Source organism: Ciconia boyciana, chromosome 32, assembly GCF_034638445.1.
Source record: "Ciconia boyciana chromosome 32, ASM3463844v1, whole genome shotgun sequence".
Classification (NCBI taxonomy): domain Eukaryota; kingdom Metazoa; phylum Chordata; class Aves; order Ciconiiformes; family Ciconiidae; genus Ciconia; species Ciconia boyciana.
Genome location: NC_132965.1, coordinates 201,197 through 219,897, shown reverse-complemented (window position 1 = coordinate 219,897; position 18,701 = coordinate 201,197). Strand labels below are relative to the sequence as shown.

General features: G+C 72.8%; 2 protein-coding genes across 2 annotated transcripts; both read left to right on the top strand.

The window, feature by feature from the left end:
• Positions 1-1,793: 1,793 nt before the first annotated feature.
• On the top strand, positions 1,794-5,292 carry FGF11 (fibroblast growth factor 11). The gene is made up of 4 exons (XM_072848593.1): positions 1,794-1,911; positions 2,449-2,552; positions 3,867-4,065; positions 5,156-5,292. Exons 1-4 carry the CDS (start codon positions 1,860-1,862, stop codon positions 5,290-5,292), a joined length of 492 nt encoding a protein of 163 aa, XP_072704694.1. The 5' UTR covers positions 1,794-1,859.
• A 1,075-nt stretch (positions 5,293-6,367) lies between these two features.
• CHRNB1 (cholinergic receptor nicotinic beta 1 subunit) lies at positions 6,368-17,628 on the top strand. Its single transcript, XM_072848592.1, is given in 13 exon segments — positions 6,368-6,568; positions 7,032-7,175; positions 8,822-8,866; positions 9,053-9,162; positions 9,732-9,757; positions 9,760-9,839; positions 10,280-10,331; positions 10,376-10,426; positions 11,093-11,275; positions 12,940-13,163; positions 15,398-15,469; positions 15,553-15,642; positions 17,423-17,628. Coding segments are annotated over 13 exon segments (1,419 nt in total). The 3' UTR covers positions 17,564-17,628.
• The last annotated feature ends 1,073 nt before the right edge of the window (positions 17,629-18,701 follow it).

Below are 18,701 nucleotides of genomic sequence, written 5' to 3'. Positions count from 1 at the left end.
CTGGGATGCAGCGGGGCGATACTGGGGATGCACTGGGACTATACTGGGAGTAAACTGGGCAAACTGGGATGCAGCGGGGCGATACTGGGGATGCAGCGGGGCGATACTGGGAGCAAACTGGGCAAACTGGGATGCAGCGGGGCTATACTGGGGTACTGGGGATACACTGGAGCTATACTGGGAGCAAACCGAGGATGCACCAGGGCTATACTGGGAGCAAACTGGGATTGCGCTGGGGATGCAGTGGGGCGATACTGGGAGCAAACTGGGGATGCAGCAGAGCTATACTGGGAGCAAACTGGGATGCACCGGGGCTATACTGGGGATGCAGCGGGGCGATACTGGGAGCAAACTGGGCAAACTGGGATGCAGCGGGGCGATACTGGGGATGCGCTGGGACTATACTGGGAGTAAACTGGGCAAACTGGGATGCAGCGGGGCGATACTGGGGATGCAGCGGGGCGATACTGGGAGCAAACTGGGCAAACTGGGATGCAGCGGGGCTATACTGGGGTACTGGGGATACACTGGAGCTATACTGGGAGCAAACCGAGGATGCACCAGGGCTATACTGGGAGCAAACTGGGATTGCGCTGGGGATGCAGTGGGGCGATACTGGGAGCAAACTGGGGATGCAGCGGAGCTATACTGGGAGCAAACTGGGATGCACCGGAGCTATACTGGGGGTGCGGCGGGGCTTTACTGGGAGCAAACGGGGATTGCACTGGGGGTGCACCGGGGCTATACGGGGAGCAAACTGGGGATGCACCGGGGCGATACTGGGAGCAAACGGGGATTGCACCGGGGCGATACTGGGACAGCCCCGGGGTGGGGGTGGGGGTGGGGGTGGGGGAGGGCGGAGCCGCGGGCATCCCCCACCCCCACGGCGTGCGCGCGCCTGCGCCGCTCCCGCGCGTGCGCGTGGGGCCGCCCGCGCCCTCCCCCGCGCCCCCCACTCGGCGGGACCCGGCCGTGCGGGCACCCCACCCCCTCCTGCCGGGACCCCGCGCGGGCAGCCCTGCCCCTCCCCTCTCGGCGGGACCCCGGCGCCCGGGCACCCCACCCCCTCTCCTCCTCCTCCTCCTCCTCCTCCTCCTCCCCGCTGCGATCGGCCCGGGGGGCGGGGCGGGGGCAGGGAGCGACCCCGGGCGAGGCGCGTGACCTCCACCCACCCCCATCCTCGTGCGAGGCACGTGACCCTCGTGGGAGAGCCCACTTCCTCGTGCGAGACCCCGCGCCCCCCCACGCGTGGCACCCGTCACCCCCACGCCCCCGTGACCCCTCGTGGGCCCCCGGGCCGGGCCATGGCGGCGCTCGCCAGCTCCCTCATCCGGCAGCGGCGGGGGGCGCGACGCGCCCCCCGCCCTCCGGGCCCCCCGCGCCCCGGCGCCCCCGCCCCCTCCCTCTGCCAGCAGCAGCTCCGCGGCCTCGTCGCCAAAGTCCGGGGCTGCGGCCGGCGCCGGCGCCCCTGGGAGAAGCCCCGGGTGAGGGGGCCGGGGGGTGGGGAAGGGGGTGCTGGGGGTGGAGGGGGTAGGGGGTTCTGGAGGGGTTGGGGGGCCCTGGGGGGTGGAGGGGAGGCCTGGAGGCGGGGGGTTCTGGGGGGTAGGGGGTGCTGGGGGTGGGGAATGGGGAAGGGGGCTGCTGGGGGTGGGGAGGGGTGGGGGATGGGGAAGGGGGCTGCTGGGGGGGAGGGTGCTGGGGGGGGGTCTTGGGCCGGGGGTCCGGGGGATGGGGAAAGGGGCTGCTGGGGGTGGAGGGGGTGTGGGGGTCGGGGGTCCCCGGGGTCCCTGACCCCCCCAGAGCCGCAGCTGCGGGGGGCGGTGGCGAAGCTGCGCTGCGGCCACGGGCACTTCCTGCACATGGGCCCCGACGGGCGCCTGGACGGCACGCGCGAGGAGGCGGGGCCGGGCAGTGAGCGGGGGCGGGGCCAGAGGGGGTGGGGCCCGAGGGGGCGGGGTCTGCGGGGCGGGGTACGGGGAGGCGGGGTCTGGGGGTACTGGGGCTGCGAGGAGGGGGCTTGGGGGGCACTGGGGGTGCTGGGGGCACTGGGAGGGTGGTAGGGGGTACTGGGACGGCACTGGGGGCACTGGGAGGCAATGGGGGCACTGGGGGGTACTGGGAGGGCGATGGGGAGCACTGGGAGGCACTGGGGGCTGCTGGGGGTACCGGGAGGGTGGTAAGGGGGCACTGGGGGGTACTGGGAGGGAACTGCAAGGTGCTGGGGGCTCCTGGGAGCGTAGGGGCGGGCACTGGGGGGCACTGGGAAGGTGCTGGGAGGGAACTGGGAGGTGCTGGGGGCACTGGGAAGGTAGATGGGGGCACTGGGTGGTGGCGGGGGGCACGGGGGTCCTGGGGGGTGCCTGGAGGGCAGTGAGGGCACTGGGCGGCACTGGGGGGGGTGGGGCGGACCCCGGCGCCCGGCCATGGCAGCCCCCCCCCGCCCCCCAGCGCTGTTCAACCTGATCCCCGTGGGGCTGCGGGTCGTGGCCATCCAGGGGGCCCGGGCCGGGCGCTACGTGGCCATGAACGGGGCCGGCCTCGTCTACGCCTCCGTGAGTAGCGACCCACGGCGCGCGGGACCCACATCCCCCGGGGACCCACAATCCCCCCAGGGACCCACATCCCCCCGGGGACCCACAACCCCCCCCGGGGATCCACACCCCCTGAGACCCACACCCCCCATGGGACCCAGGCGTCCGGGACCCCCACCCCAAGGGGACCCAGGCATCCGGGACTCCCATCCCACGGGGACCCAGGCATTGGGACCCCCGTCCTACAGGGATGCAGGCGTCCGGGACCCCCATCCCGAGGGGGCCCAGGTGTTCGGGCCCCCCCTCCCTGTCCCTGTGGGACCCAGGCATCTGGGACCCCCATCCTGGAGAGATGCAGGAATTTGGGACCCCCGTCCCGAGGGGACCCAGGAATGCGGGACCCCCACCCCGAGGGGGCACAGGCATTGGGACCCCCACCCCGAGGAGACCCAGGCATTTGGGATGCCCACCCCGAGGGACCCAGGCATCGGGACCCCCACTGCGAGGGGGTGCAGGCATCGGGACCCCCACCCCGAGGGGACCCAGGCATCGGGACCCCCACCCTGAGGGGACCCAGGAATGCGGGACCCCACCCCGAGGGACCCAGGCATCGGGACCCCCACCCCGAGGGGGCGCAGGCATTTGGGACCCCACCCCGAGGAGACCCAGGCGTCGGGACCCCCACCCCGAGGGGGCGCAGGCATTGGGACCCCCACCCGCCCCGAGGGGACCCAGGCATCGGGACCCCCACCCCGAGGGGACCCAGGAATGCGGGACCCCACCCCGAGGAGACCCAGGCATTTGGGATGCCCACCCCAAGGGGACCCAGGCATCGGGACCCCACCCCGAGGGACCCAGGAATGCGGGACCCCACCCCGAGGGACCCAGGCATTGGGACCCCACCCCGAGGGGACCCAGGAATGCGGGACCCCACCCCGAGGGGACCCAGGCATCGGGACCCCACCCCGAGGGGACCCAGGAATGCGGGACCCCCACCCCGAGGGGGCGCAGGCATTGGGACCCCCACCGCGAGGGGGTGCAGGCATCGGGACCCCACCCCGAGGGGACCCAGGCATTGGGACCCCCACCCCAAGGGGCGCAGGCATCGGGACCCCCACCCCGAGGGGACCCAGGCATTGGGACCCCCACCCCAAGGGGACCCAGGCATCGGGACCCCCACCCCGAGGGGACCCAGGCATGCGGGACCCCCACCCCGAGGAGACCCAGGCGTCGGGACCCCACCCCGAGGGGCGCAGGCATTGGGACCCCCACCCGCCCCGAGGGGACCCAGGCACGGGGCCCCCGCCCCGCGGGACCCAGGCGTCGGCCCCCCAGGTTCACTTCACGGCCGAGTGCCGGTTCAAGGAGTGCGTCTTCGAGAACTACCACGTGCTCTACGCCTCGGCCCTGTACCGCCAGCGCCGCTCGGGCCGCGCCTGGTACCTGGGCCTGGACCGCCATGGCCGCCCCATGGCCGGGCACCGCGTGCGCAAGGACAAGGCGGCCGCGCACTTCCTGCCCCAGCTGCTGGAGGGTGAGGGGGCAGGGGGACGTGGGGGGATATGGGGGGCATGGAGGGGGACATGGGGGACATGGGGGATATGGGGGGCATGGAGGGGGACATGGGGGGACATGGGGGGATATGGGGGGATATGGGGGGGGACATGGGGGGACATGGGGGATATGGGGGGCATGGAGGGGGACATGGGGGACACGGGGGGATATGGGGGACATGGAGGGGGACATGGGGGGCATGGAGGGGGACATGGGGGACACGGGGGGATATGGGGGGGACACAGGGGGACATGGAGGGGGACATGGGGGACACAGGGGGACATGGGGGACACGGGGGGGATATGGGGGATATGGGGGGACACGGGGGGCATGGAGGGGGACACAGGGGGACATGGAGGGGACATGGGGGACACGGGGGGATATGGGGGATATGGGGGGACACGGGGGGCATGGAGGGGGACACAGGGGGACATGGAGGGGGACATGGGGGGACACAGGGGGATATGGGGGATATGGGGGGGACACGGGAGGGCATGGAGGGGACACAGGGGGGACACAGGGGGATATGGGGGGATATGGGGGGGACACGGAGGGCATGGAGGGGGACATGGGGGACACGGGGGATATGGGGGACATGGAGGGGGACACAGGGGGACATGGAGGGGGACACAGGGGGATATGGGGGATATGGGGGTGACACGGGGGGACATGGGGGCATGGAGGGATATGGGGGATATGGGGAGGACACAGGGGGATATGGGGGGACACGGGGGGACACGGGGGACATGGGGGGACACAGGGCGTAGGGGTGCAGGGGATGTGGGGCTCCCATGGGGCACAGGGACACGCGGGGCACGGGACGTGCACAGGGTGTGGGGGCACGGGGGTGCAGGGGGATGTGGGGCGCACACGGGGGTGTGGGGTGCACGGGGGGATGTGGGGGCACACGGGCCATGTGGGGCGCATGCAGGGGATGTGGGGCGCAAGGGGATGTGGGGCGCACGGGGAACCTTCGCCGGGGGGGGAATTGCACGAGGAGGGGCGTTGCACAAGGGGGGGGTCCCTTGCACTGGGGGTCCCGGGCGCGGGGCCTCACCCGAGCCCCCCAGTGGCCCTGTACCGGGAGCCGTCCCTGCACGAGGTGGAGGAGCCCCGGGGCCCCCCGAAGCCACGTAGCCGGGGAGGGGGAGCCCCCACGACACTGACCTCTGACCCCGACCTGTGTCTTTCGACCCCGAACCTGTGACTTCTGACCTGTGACCTCTGCGCCCCCCCCGGCCCCCTGCACTGACACCCCGGGGGGCCCTGCCCCTTCCCCCACCGGGCACGTGGGGCACGAGCCCCCATGCGCCTCACAAGCCCCGCCCCTCGGCTGGCCCTGCCCCAGAGGCCCCGCCCCTCGGCTGGCCCTGCCCCTCCCGCGGCCTTTTCTACGACCCCGACACTGTGCAAGCCCCGCCCCTCACACCAACAGCACAAGGCCCTGCCCCCTGTCGTGGCCACACCCCCTGCATGATTGACAGCCTCCCTCGTGGCCGTAGCCCTGCCCCTGCGGGCCGGGCCCCGCCCCCTCAATAAACCACCAGTTTGTACTAGAGCAGCGCTTGGGGGGCAGAAATGGGGGGGGCACTTGGGGGCCGGGGGCAGATATGGGGGTCTGGGGGGCACCTGTGGGGCTGGGGGCAGATATAGGGGTGTGGGGAGGCACTTGTGGGGCTGGGGGCAGATATGGGGGTCAGAGCAGATATGGGGGTCTGGAGGGGCACTTGTGGGGCTGGGGGGCAGATAGGGGGATCTGGGGAGGCACTTGTGGGGCTGGGGGGCAGATATGGGGATCTGGGGGGCACCTGGGGGGCAGATATGGGGGTCGGGGAGGCACTTGTGAGGCTGAGGGGCAGATATGGGGGGCTGGGGGGCACTTGTGGGGCTGGGGGCAGATATGGGGATCTGGGGGACACTTGTGGGGCTGGGGGGCAGATACGGGGATCTGGGGGGCACCTGGGGGGCAGATATGGGGGTCGGGGGGCACTTGTGAGGCTGAGGGGCAGATATGGGGGCTGGGGGGCACTTGTGGGGCTGGAGGGCAGATATGGGGATCTGGGGGACACTTGTGGGGCTGGGGGCAGATATGGGGGTCGGGGGCACTGGTGGGGCTGGGGGGCAGATATGGGGGTCTTGGGGGCAGGGAGAGCAGATATGGGGGGCAGATACGGGGATCTGGGGGCACTCGTGGGGCAGGAGGGCAGATATAGGGGTCTGGGGGGCATTTGTGGGGCTGGGGGGCAGTTCTGGGGGCGGGGGCAGTTCCGGGGTCCGGGGGGATGGGGCAGTTCTGGGGGACGGGGGCGGTGCCGGGAGGCTCCAAATTGGGGGGGGGGCTGTCCTGCCCTCGCCCCTCCCCACATCCGGAGCAGGTGGCGGCGCCCCTCCCCCAGCTGTCCCCTCCCCCGCCGGGGCCGCCATGGCGCCCCACGGAGCCCCCCGCCGCCCTCCTCCTCCTCTGCGCCCTCGGCATCGCCCCGGTACGACCCCGACCCCCGGGACCCCCACGGGTGACGCCCCCACCCGCACCCCGGGTCACCCCTGTGTGACCCCCACCCCCACCCCGAGCGCCCGGGTCCCCTCCCGTGGGTCCTCCCGGGACCCCCCACCCTTGGGTCCCCCCACCCCTGGGAACCCCCTCCTGTGGGTTTCCCCCCCCGTGGGTTGCCCCCCGCGCGTGTCCTCCACCCCCACGTTGGTCCCCTGGGACCCCCCACCCCTGGGTCTCCCCCGTGGGTCCCCCCGAGACACCCCTCACCCTTGGGTCCCCCGAATTCCCGGACCCCCCGTGGGTCGCCCCTGGCCCCCCACCCTGGGCCCCCTCCCGCGGGTTCCCCCCTCCCCCGTGGGTCTCCCCCATGGGTCCCCCGGGACCCCCCACCCCTGGGTCCCCCCCCCGCCGGGTCCCGGTGCCCGTGGGTGACGCGGGGGCTCCGGCCGCAGCAGCAGCGGGGCCCCTTCGGGGCCCCCCCGGAGAGCGGCTGCTGCGGGCGCTGCTGCTCCGGTACCGGCCCGGGTGCGGCCGGCGGGGCCCGGGGCCGCGTCCTGGTGCGGGTGGGGCTGGAGCTGGCGCAGCTCGTCAGCCTGGTACGGGGGGCCGGGGGCCGGGGGGGCGGGAGGAGTCCTGCTGGGGGCTGGGGGGTCCTATGGGGGGTGGGGGTCCTGGGGGCGTGGGGAGTCCTACTGGGGGCTGGGGGGTCCTATGGGGGGTGGGGGGTGGGGGCATCCTATAGGGGGCATTGGGGGGTCATGGGGGGCTGGGGGTCCTGGGGAGTCCTACTGGGGGCTAGGGGGTCCTATGGGGGGGTCCTGGGGGGCTGGGAGGGTCCTGGGGGGCGGGGGGCGTGGGGAGTCCTACTGGGGGCTGGGGGGTCCTATGGGGGGTGGGGGTCCTGGGGGGCGTGGGGGAGTCCTACTGGGGGGCTGGGGGTCCTATGGGGGGTGGGGGTCCTGGGGGGCGGGGGGCGTGGGGAGTCCTACTGGGGGGCTGGGGGTCCTATGGGGGGTGGGGGTCCTGGGGGGCGGGGGGCGTGGGGAGTCCTACTGGGGGCTGGGGGGTCCTATGGGGGGTGGGGGTCCTGGGGGCGGGGGGGCGTGGGGAGTGCTACTGGGGGCTGGGGGTCCTATGGGGGGTGGGGTCCTGGGGGGCGGGGGAGTCCTACTGGGGGCTGGGGGTCCTATGGGGGGTGGGGAGTCCTGGGGGGGCGTGGGGAGTCCTACTGGGGGGCTGGGGGTCCTATGGGGGGGTGGGGGTCCTGGGGGGCGGGGGGCGTGGGGAGTGCTACTGGGGGGCTGGGGGGTCCTATGGGGGGTGGGGTCCTGGGGGGCGTGGGGAGTCCTACTGGGGGCTGGGGGGTCCTATGGGGGGTGGGGTCCTGGGGGGCCGGGGGGCGGGAGGAGTCCTACTGGGGGGCTGGGGGGTCCTATGGGGGTGGGGGTCCTGGGGGGCGTGGGGGGCGTGGGGAGTCCTACTGGGGGCTGGGGGTCCTATGGGGGGTGGGGTCCTGGGGGGCCGGGGGGGCGGGAGGAGTCCTACTGGGGGCTGGGGGTCCTATGGGGGGTGGGGGTCCTGGGGGCGGGGGGCGTGGGGAGTCCTACTGGGGGCTGGGGGGTCCTATGGGGGGTGGGGGTCCTGGGGGCGGGGGAGTCCTACTGGGGGCTGGGGGGTCCTATGGGGGGTGGGGTCCTGGGGGGCGGGGGGGGCGGGAGGAGTCCTACTGGGGGGCTGGGGGGTCCTATGGGGGGTGGGGTCCTGGGGGGCGGGGGGCGTGGGGAGTCCTACTGGGGGCTAGGGGGTCCTATGGGGGGTCCTGGGGGCTGGGAGGGTCCTGGGGGTCTTGGGGAGTATGGGGGGGGGCTGGGGGGGCATTGGGGGGCTGGGGGCGTTCTATGGGGTCATGGGGGATGTATGGGGGGTGGGGGGTCCTATAGGGGGCATTGGGGGTCATGGGGGGCTGGGGGTCCTGGGGAGTCCTGTTGGGGGCTGGGGGCATCTTATGGGGGCACGGGGGGTCCTGGGGGGCATTGGGGGGCCATGGGGGGCTGGGGGTCCCATTGGGGGCTGGGGCCCTACGGCGGCAAGGGGGGTGTGGGGGTCATGTGGGGGTGCTGGGGAGGCGCTGGGGGCGGGGGGTCATGGGGGGCCTATGGGGACATGGGGGTCCTGGGGGGCCATGAGGGGGTACGGGGGTCCCCCTGGGAGGGGTCGCCCATGGCCCCCCGTGCGCCCCCAGGATGAGAAGCACGAGGAGCTGACGACCAAGGTCTACCTCGACCTGGTACGGGGGCTCAGGAGGGGGGTCCCGGGGGGCTTGGGGGCCCAAGGGGGTTGGGGCTCCAGGCGGCCATGGGGGTCCCAGGGAGCTGGAGGGGGGCTTGGGGGGCTCCAGGGGGCCAGGAGCATTGGGGGTGCTGGGAAGGACCCAGGGGCGTTCGGGGGGCCCCACTCACAGCCCCTCCCCCAGAGCTGGCGGGACCCCCGGCTGCAGTGGGACCCCCGCGCTCACGGGGGGCTGGGGGTGCTGCGGGTGCCGGCCCAGCACCTCTGGGTGCCCGACCTGGGGCTGGAGAACAAGTCAGTGGGGGGGGTCCCGGGGTGGGGGGTCCTGGGGTGGGGGTCCTGGGGGTCCTGGGGGAGCTTTGGGGGATCCAGTGGGGGCGTTGGGGTCCCTGGAGGGTCCTGGGGACTTGGGGCGGGGGAGGGGGCTCGGGAGGGGTCCTGGGGGGGGGGGGCTCGGGAGGGGTCCTGGGGGGGGGGGGCTCGGGGGGGGCTCTGGGGGCCCAGTGGGAGATTTGGGGTCCCTGGAGGGTCCGGGGGGGGGCTGGTGGGGTTTGGGGGGCTCTGGAGGGGTGGGGAGGGGGAGGTAAAGTTTGGGGGGTCCGGGGGCTTGAGGGGGGATGGGGGTGTGGGGACTCCCGGGGGGCTCTGAGGGGGTTGAGGGGTGGATCCGGGCGGGGGGAGAAGGTTTAGGGGGCCTGGAGGGGTTGGGGGCCCAGGGGTGTTTGGGGGGTACAGAGGGGCTTTGGGGACCCCCGGGGGGTTGGGGGTCCCTGGGGCTTTGGGGGATGGGGGAGGTTTTGGGGATCTCGGGGGTTGGGGGTCCCTGGGGGCTTTGGGGGTGCCGAGGCTCTGTGCCCCCCCAGTAACGACGGGGAGTTCGGGGTGTCCCTGGGGTCCCGGCCGTCGTCGCCCCCGACGGCTCCGTGCGCTGGCGGCCGCCGGCCCTGTACCGCAGCCGCTGCCCCATCCGGGTGAGGGGGGCCGGGGGCCCTGGGGGCTGGGAGTGCCTGGGGGGGGTGAGGGGTCTGGGGGCAGTCCCTGGGGGGCTGGGGGTCCTTGGGGGGCTGGGGAGGGGCGCTGAGGGGGTCCGGGGGATTTGGGGGGCTGGGGGGGGTTGGGGGCGATGCAGGGGGTGGGGGGGTTGGGGGCTTTGGGGGCTCCGGGGGTTTGGGGGCTGGGGGCAGTCCCTGGGGGCTGGGGGTCCTTGGGGGCTGGGCGGGGGGGCGCTGAGAGGGGGGTCCGGGGGATTTGGGGGAGCTGAGGGGGGGTGGGGGGTCCGGGAGGGTTTGGAGGGGATGCAGGGGGTGGGGGTCTTGGGGGTTTGGGATGGGCAGGGGGTTTCGGGGGGATTGGGGGATGCAGGGGGGTCGGGGGTGTTTTGGGGGGCCGGTGACCCCCCCTCGCCCCCCAGGTCTCGCACTTCCCCTTCGACTGGCAGAACTGCTCCCTCGTCTTCCGCTCGGGCTCCTACGGCCCCGAGGAGCTGGGGCTGCGCCTGGGGGCCTGGGGGCCCCGGGGGCGGGGGGGGCCCAGGCCATGCTGCCGGCCGACTTCCAGGGTGAGGGGGCTTCGCACGGGGGGTGCACGGGGCTTCGCATGGGGATGGGGGTCCCGTGGGGCTTCGCACGGGGATGGGGGCGTGCAGGGGGCTTTGCACGAGGATGGGGGGTGCAGGGGGCTTCGCACGAGGCTGGGGGTCCCATGGGGCTTTGCACGGGGATGGGGGGGTGCACGGGGGCTTTGCACGAGGATGGGGGTGCAGGGGCTTCGCACGAGGCTGGGGGTCCCATGGGGCTTTGCACGGGGATGGGGGGTGCAGGGGGCTTTGCACGAGGATGGGAGGGTGCAGGGGGCTTTGCACGAGGGTGGGGGTCCCACAGGTCTTTGCACGGGGATGGGGGGTGCACGGGGGCTTTGCACGAGGGTGGGGGTCCCACAGGTCTTTGCGCGGGGATGGGGGGGTCCCGTGGGGCTTCGCACGGGGATGGGGGGGTCCCGTGGGGCTTCGCACGGGGATGGGGGGGTGCACGGGGGCTTTGCACGAGGGTGGTGGTGTTACACAGGGGCTTTGCACGAGGATGGGGGGGGTCCCATGGGGCCTCGCACAAGACCGGGAGTTTGCACGGGGCTTCGCACGAGGACGGGGTTTGCACGGGGCTTCGCACAAGGCCAGGGGATTGCACGGGGCTTCGCACGAGCCCTCGTGCAAGGCGGTGCCGCGCAGAGAACGGGCAGTGGGAGCTGTGCCACCGCTCCGGCCGCCACCACGCCAGCCCCTCGCACGAGGACGTCACCTTCTACCTGGTGATCCGCCGGAAGCCGCTCTTCTACATCGTGAACGTCCTCGTGCCCTGCGTGCTCATCACGCTGCTGGCCGTCGGCGTCTTCTACCTGCCCCCCGACGCCGGTGCGGCACACGGGGGCTCGCACGGGGGCTTGCACGACGGGGGAGAGGTTGCACGAGGAATCGGTGTTTGCAGGGTGGAGATGGGGCTTGCACGGGGGATTTGCACGGGGATCGTACGGGGTTTGCACAAGGGGGTGCACAAGGGGGGTGGGGGTCACGGAGGGGATTTGCACGAAAACCTGGGGCATTTGCACGGGGATATCTGTGGCATTTGCACGAGGGCTTTGCAGAGGTGTTTCGCACAAGGGATTTGCACAGGGGCTTTGCACAGGAGGTTGCACGGGGACACCTGGGGCATTTGCACGAGGTTTTGCACAGGGATACCTGGGGCATTTGCGTGAGGGTTTTACACGAGGGTTTGCACAAGGATTTTGCATGGGGGTTTGCACGGGGCTCGTGCGGGGACGTTCGCACGGGGCGTTTGCAGGGGGCTGCACGGGGACACCTGGAGCGTTTGCACAAGGGTTTGCATGGGGGGCGTTTTCACGGGGTGTTTGCTCGAGGGATTTGCACGGGGACACCTGGGACATTTGCGTGAGGGTTTTACACGAGGGTTTGCACAAGGATTTTGCACGGGGGTTTGCACGGGGCTCGCGCAGGGGCGTTCGCACGGGGCGTTTGCAGGAGGTTGCACGGGGACACCTGGGGCGTTTGCACAAGGGTTTGCACAAGGGTTTGCACAGGGATACCTGGGGCATTTGCATGAGGGTTTTACACGAGGGTTTGCACAAGGATTTTGCACGGGGCTCGCGCGGGGGCGTTCGCACGGGGCGTTTGCAGGGGGCTGCACGGGGACACCTGGAGCAAGGATCCCTGCGCGAGGGATTGGCACGGGGATACCCGGGGCATTTGCACGAGGGTTTGCACAAGGATTTTGCACGGGGGTTTGCACGGGGCTCGCGCGGGGGCGTTCGCACGGGGCGTTTGCAGGAGGTTGCACGGGGACACCTGGGGCATTTGCACAAGGGTTTGCACAGGGATACCTGGGACATTTGCATGAGGGTTTTACACGAGGGTTTGCACAAGGATTTTGCACGGGGGTTTGCACGGGGCTCGCGCGGGGGCGTTCGCACTGGGCGTTTGCAGGAGGTTGCACGGGGACACCTGGGGCGTTTGCACAAGGGTTTGCACAAGGGTTTGCACAGGGATACCTGGGACATTTGCGTGAGGGTTTTACACGAGGGTTTGCACAAGGATTTTGCACGGGGCTCGCGCGGGGGCGTTCGCACGGGGCGTTTGCAGGGGGCTGCACGGGGACACCTGGAGCAAGGATCCCTGCGCGAGGGATTGGCACGGGGATACCCGGGGCATTTGCACAAGGGTTTGCACAAGGATTTTGCACGGGGGTTTGCACGGGGCTCGCGCGGGGACATTCGCACGGGGCGTTTGCAGGGGGCTGCACGGGGACACCTGGGGCGTTTGCACAAGGGTTTGCACAGGGATACCTGGGACATTTGCATGAGGGTTTTACACGAGGGTTTGCACAAGGATTTTGCACGGGGGTTTGCACGGGGCTCGCGCGGGGGCGTTCGCACGGGGCGTTTGCAGGAGGTTGCACGGGCCTCGTCTGGGGGCGTTCGCACGGGGCGTTGGCGGGGGGGCTGCACGGGGGTACCCGGGCCATTCGCACGAGGGCCTCGTGCGAGGCTGCGGTGCCGGCGCAGGCGAGAAGATGACGCTGTCGCTGTTCGCGCTGCTGACGCTGACCGTGTTCCTGCTGCTGCTGGCGGACAAGGTGCCGGCCACCTCGCTGGCCGTGCCGCTCATCGGGCGCTACCTGACGGGGACCCTGGTGCTGCTCACGCTCTGCGTCATCCTCAGCGTCGGCGTCCTCAACCTGCACCACCGCTCCCCCGCCACCCACGCCATGCCCCCCTGCGCCCGCAGGGTGAGCCCCCCACGCCCGGGTCCCCCCGCGTGTCCTCCCCCCCGCCCCGCACGCCCGGGTCCCCCCCCGTCAGGGACGCCCGGGTCCCCTCGGTGGGCGCTCAGGTGCCCGGGTGTCCCCCCCCCAAATGCCTGGGTCCCCCTTGGTGCCCCCAGACACCTGGGTCCCCTGATGGGTGCTCAGGTGCCCGGGTGTCCCCCCCAAATGCCTGGGTCCCCCTTGGTGCCCCCCCCAGACACCTGGGTCCCCCTGATGGGTGCTCAGGTGCCCGGGTGTCCCCCCCAAATGCCTGGGTCCCCCTTGGTGCCCCCCCCAGACACCTGGGTCCCCCTGATGGGTGCTCAGGTGCCCGGGTGTCCCCCCCCCAAATGCCTGGGTCCCCCTTGGTCCCCCTCCCTGGACACCTGGGTCCCCCCGATGGGTGCTCAGGTGCCCGGGTGTCCCCCCCCAAATGCCTGGGTCCCCTTGGTGCCCCCCCCCAGACACCTGGGTCCCCCGATGGGTGCTCAGGTGCCTGGGTGTCCCCCCAAATGCCTGGGTCCCCCTTGGTGCCCCCCAGACACCTGGGTCCCCCTGATGGGTGCTCAGGTGCCCGGGTGTCCCCCCCCAAATGCCTGGGTCCCCCTTGGTGCCCCCCCCAGACACCTGGGTCCCCCGATGGGTGCTCAGGTGCCCGGGTGTCCCCCCCAAATGCCTGGGTCCGCCTTGGTGCCCCCCACAGACACCTGGGTCCCCCTGATGGGTGCTCAGGTGCCCGGGTGTCCCCCCCCAAATGCCTGGGTCCCCCTTGGTGCCCCCCCCAGACACCTGGGTCCCCCGATGGGTGCTCAGGTGCCCGGGTGTCCCCCCAAATGCCTGGGTCCCCCTTGGTGCCCCCCCCAGACACCTGGGTCCCCCTGATGGGTGCTCAGGTGCCCGGGTGTCCCCCCCAAATGCCTGGGTCCCCCTTGGTGCCCCCCAGACACCTGGGTCCCCCTGATGGGTGCTCAGGTGCCCGGGTGTCCCCCCCAAATGCCTGGGTCCCCCTTGGTGCCCCCCCCAGACACCTGGGTCCCCCGATGGGTGCTCAGGTGCCCGGGTGTCCCCCCCCAAATGCCTGGGTCCCCCTTGGTCCCCCTCCCTGGACACCTGGGTCCCCCGATGGGTGCTCAGGTGCCCGGGTGTCCCCCCCCAAATGCCTGGGTCCCCCTTGGTGCCCCCCCAGACACCTGGGTCCCCCTGATGGGTGCTCAGGTGCCCGGGTGTCCCCCCCCAAATGCCTGGGTCCCCCTTGGTGCCCCCCCAGACACCTGGGTCCCCCCGATGGGTGCTCAGGTGCCCGGGTGTCCCCCCCCAAATGCCTGGGTCCCCCTTGGTGCCCCCCCCAGACACCTGGGTCCCCCGATGGGTGCTCAGGTGCCCGGGTGTCCCCCCAAATGCCTGGGTCCCCCTTGGTGCCCCCCCAGACACCTGGGTCCCCCCGATGGGTGCTCAGGTGCCCGGGTGTCCCCCCCAAATGCCTGGGTCCCCTTGGTGCCCCCCAGACACCTGGGTCCCCCTGATGGGTGCTCAGGTGCCTGGGTGTCCCCCCAAATGCCTGGGTCCCCCTTGGTGCCCCCCCCAGACACCTGGGTCCCCCTGATGGGTGCTCAGGTGCCTGGGTGTCCCCCCAAATGCCTGGGTCCCCCTTGGTGCCCCCCAGACACCTGGGTCCCCCTGATGGGTGCTCAGGTGCCCGGGTGTCCCCCCCAAATGCCTGGGTCCCCCTTGGTGCCCCCCCACACACCTGGGTCCCTCGGCGGGTGCCCAGACACCTGGGTGTCCCCCCCCAAATGCCTGGGACCCCTGGTCCCCTCCCTGGATGCCTGGGTCCCCCTGTCAGGGACACCTGGGTCCCCTCGATGGGTGCCCATATGCCCGGCTGACCCCCCCGGACACCTGGGTCCCCTCGATGGGTGCCAGACACCTGGGTGTCCCCCCAAATGCCTGGGTCCCCTCAGACACCTGGGTCCCCCCAGACGTTGGGGTCCCCTCGATGGGAGCCAGACACCTGGGTGTCCCCCCCAGACACCTGGGTCCCCCTTGGTCCCCCGCCCCACACGCTGGGTCCCCCGATGGGTGCCAGACACCTGGGTGTCCGTCCCCCGGCTCCCCAGGCCCTCCCCCCCACCCCGAACGCCCGGCGCCCCAGGGGGTTCCCTCCCCATGCAGGGGGTGGGGAGGGACCTGCCCCCCTCACCCCCTCCCCCCCCCAGCTCCTCCTGCAGCGGCTCCCCCCTCCTGGGGCTCCGCCCCCCGGCCGAGCCCCCGGGCCCCCCGCCCCTGGGGCGCCCCCTCGCGGCGGTGACGAGTACTTCCTGCGGCGCCCCCGCCCGGCGCCCCCTGCGCCCCCCGCGCCCCCCGGCCCCCCTGGGCCCCCCTGCCCCCCGAGCTGCGAGCGGCGGCGGCGGCCGTGGCCTTCATCGCCCGGTGCCTGCGGGAGCAGCAGCAGCACCAGGAGGTGAGGCCCCGTGCGACCCCGTGCGACCCCGTGCGACCCCCGTGCGACCCCAGTGCGACCCCGTGCGACCCCCGTGTGACCCTAGTGTGACTCCCGTGTGACCCTCGTGTGACCTTTGTGTGACCTTCGTGCAACCGTGCAACCCCGTGCGACCCCCGTGTGACCCTAGTGCGACCCCCATGTGACCCTCGTGTGACTCCCGTGTGACCCTCGTGTGACCTTTGTGTGACCTTCGTGCAACCGTGCGACCCCGTGCGACCCCCGTGTGCCCCCCGTGTGACCCTAGTGTGACCCCGTGTGACCCCCGTGTGACCCTAGTGCGACCCCCGTGCGACCCCCGTGTGACCCTAGTGCAACCCCCGTGTGACCCCTGTGTGACCCCATGTGACCCTCGTGCAAGCCCCGTGTGACCCCCGTGCGACCGCCGTGTGACCCCCGTGTGACCCCCGTGTGACCCTAGTGCAACCCCCGTGTGACCCCCGTGCAACCCCCATGTGACCCCGTGTGACCCTGGTGCGACCCCGTGTGACCCCCGTGCGCCCTCGTGTGATGCTCGTGTGACCGTGTGACCCCGTGTGACCCCTGTGCAACCCCCGTGCGACCCCCGTGTGAGCCCCGTGGTCCCCGCCCAACCCTCGTGCAACCCCGGCAGCGTCCCCGTGCGACCCTCGTGCAACCCTCGTGGTCCCCTGCAAGCCCCATGGTCCTCGTGCACCCCCCATGGCCCTCGTGCAAGCCCCGTGTGAGCCCCCGCCCTCGTGTGAGCCCCGTGCGAGCCCCGTACAACCCCGTGCAAGCCCCTACCCCCGTGCAAGGCCCCCCTCGTGCAACCCCCGTGCAAGCCCCATACAACCCCCGTGCGAGCCCCTACCCCCGTGCAAGGCCCCCCTCGTGCAACCCCTGTGTGAGCCCCTGTCCTCACGCAACCCCCACACAACCCCGTGCAAGCCCCGTGCAAGGTCCAGCAGACCCATACAAGCCCCGTGCGAGGCCCGTGTGGGCCCTGTACAAGCCCCGCGCGGGCCCGGACGAGCCCCGTGCTAGTCCCCGCCCTCGTGCGAGCCCCGTGCAAGGCCTTCCCCTCGTGCGAGCCCTGTCCAAGCCCCGTGCGAGCCCCCGCCCTCGTGCGAGCCCCGCGCGAACCCGTACGAGCCCCGTGCGAGCCCCCGCCCTCGTGCAACCCCCACGCGAGCCCCGTGCGAGCCCGTACGAGCCCCGTGCGAGCCCCCGCCCTCGTGCAACCCCCGTGCGAGCCTGTATGAGCCCCGTGCGAGCCCCCGCCCTCGTGCAACCCCCACGCAAGCCCCGTGTGAGCCCGTATGAGCCCCGTGCGAGCCCCCGCCCTCGTGCGACCCCCGCGCGAGCCCGCACGAGCCTCGTGCGAGCCCCCGCCCTCGTGCGACCCCCGCGCGAGCCCGTATGAGCCCGTGCGAGCCCCGCCCTCGTGCGACCCCCACGCGAGCCCCGTGCGAGCCCGTACGAGCCCCGTGCGAGCCCCTGCCCTCGTGCAACCCCCACGCGAGCCCCGTGCGAGCCCGTACGAGCCCGTGCGAGCCCCCGCCCTCGTGCGACCCCCGCGCGAGCCCGTACGAGCCTCAGTGCGAGCCCCCGCCCTCGTGCGACCCCCGTGCGAGCCCGTACGAGCCCCGTGCGAGCCCCCGCCCTCGTGCGACCCCCGCGCGAGCCCGTACGAGCCCCGTGCGAGCCCCCGCCCTCGTGCAACCCCCGTGCGAGCCCCGTGCGAGCCCTGGCACGAGCGCTCTCGCGGCGGCTGGCGCAGCTGCGGGAGGAGTGGCGCGTCGTGGCGCTGGCCGTGGACAGAGTCTTCCTCTGGGCCTTCCTGGCGCTGACGGGCGGCTGCGCCCTGGGCACCGGCCTGGACGCCGCCCTGCACCGGCCCCCCCCGCACCCCTTCCCCTGAGCGCCCCGGGGGCCCCCCGAAACGGGGAGCCCCGGGCACCGGGGTCCCCTCCCGGACACCGGGGTTCCCCCCCCCCCCCCCCCGAAATGGGGTGTCCTGGATGCCTGGGACACCCCCGCCCCCCGACCCCTGGGTCCCCCCCAAAATGGGGCGTCCCGGACCCCGGGGTCCCCCCCGGACACCGGGGTCTCCCCGAAATGGGGAGCCCCAGATGCCTGGGTCCCCCCTGGACACCGGGGTCCCCCCCAAAATGGGGCGTCCCGGACCCCGGGGTCCCCCCCAGATGCCTGGGCCCCCCAAAATGGGGAGCCCAAGGCGCCTGGGTCCCCCCAGACCCCTGGGCCCCCGAAGCGGGGTGTCCCGGACCCCGGGGTCCCCCAGATGCCCGTGCCCCCCCCCGGACCCCTGGGCCCCCGGGGTCCCCCCCAGAGCCCAAAAGCTGCCAATAAAAGCGCGATGATGAACCAGCCCCGCGTCACGGGGGGGCGGGGGAGCACCCAGGCGGGGCCTCGCGGGGGTGGGGTGGGGGTGGGGGCGTCCCATGGGGGACTTTGCCCGCTCCGGGTGGCTGCTCCGGGGGGAGGGGCCCGGTACCCCATAAAGGCGGGAGCTGGGGGGAGGGGACGCCGGGACCATGTGGGGAGGGTCAGGCCCTGCCGCCCCCAGGACATCGGGGAGGTCATGAGGATGGTCAGGGTGAGGGGGGGACACGGGACACCCCCTTGGGGGGACCCCGGGGTCTGGGGGGACCCAGGATCCGGGGCTCCCCATTTCGGGGAGACCCCGGTGTCGGGGGGGCACGGGCGTCTGGGGGGACCCCCACTTTGGGGGACCCCGGGGTCAGGGCCTTCACCCCCCCGCGCCCCCAGGAAATCGCCGTCCTGCACGAGGTGCCCCCGAGGAGGTGACGACAGACGAGAGGGGTACGGGGGAGGGGAGGGGGGAGGGGGCTGAGGGGGGTCCCCTCTCACCCCTCACCCCCCCCCAGTGCTGCTGGAGGCCGGTTTCGGGGTGACCCCCCCCCTGTTCGAGTGCTTCGTGGCCGAGCTGGCCCCCGGGGAGGGGGCGAGCGACGGTGCGGGGGGGCGGGGCTTGCACGAGGGCTTGCACGAGGGTTTGCACCAGGATTTGCACGGGG

What these genes read in the sequence shown, in the direction of transcription:
- FGF11 (XM_072848593.1), top strand. Translation starts at nt 1,860, where the DNA reads ATGGGCCCCGACGGGCGCCTGGACGGCACGCGCGAGGAGGCGGGGCCG. An exon ending in CCGGCCTCGTCTACGCCTCC is followed by an intron (nt 2,553 to 3,866) that starts GTGAGTAGCGAC and finishes TCGGCCCCCCAG; the next exon opens with GTTCACTTCACGGCCGAGTG. An exon ending in CCTGCCCCAGCTGCTGGAGG is followed by an intron (nt 4,066 to 5,155) that starts GTGAGGGGGCAG and finishes CGAGCCCCCCAG; the next exon opens with TGGCCCTGTACCGGGAGCCG.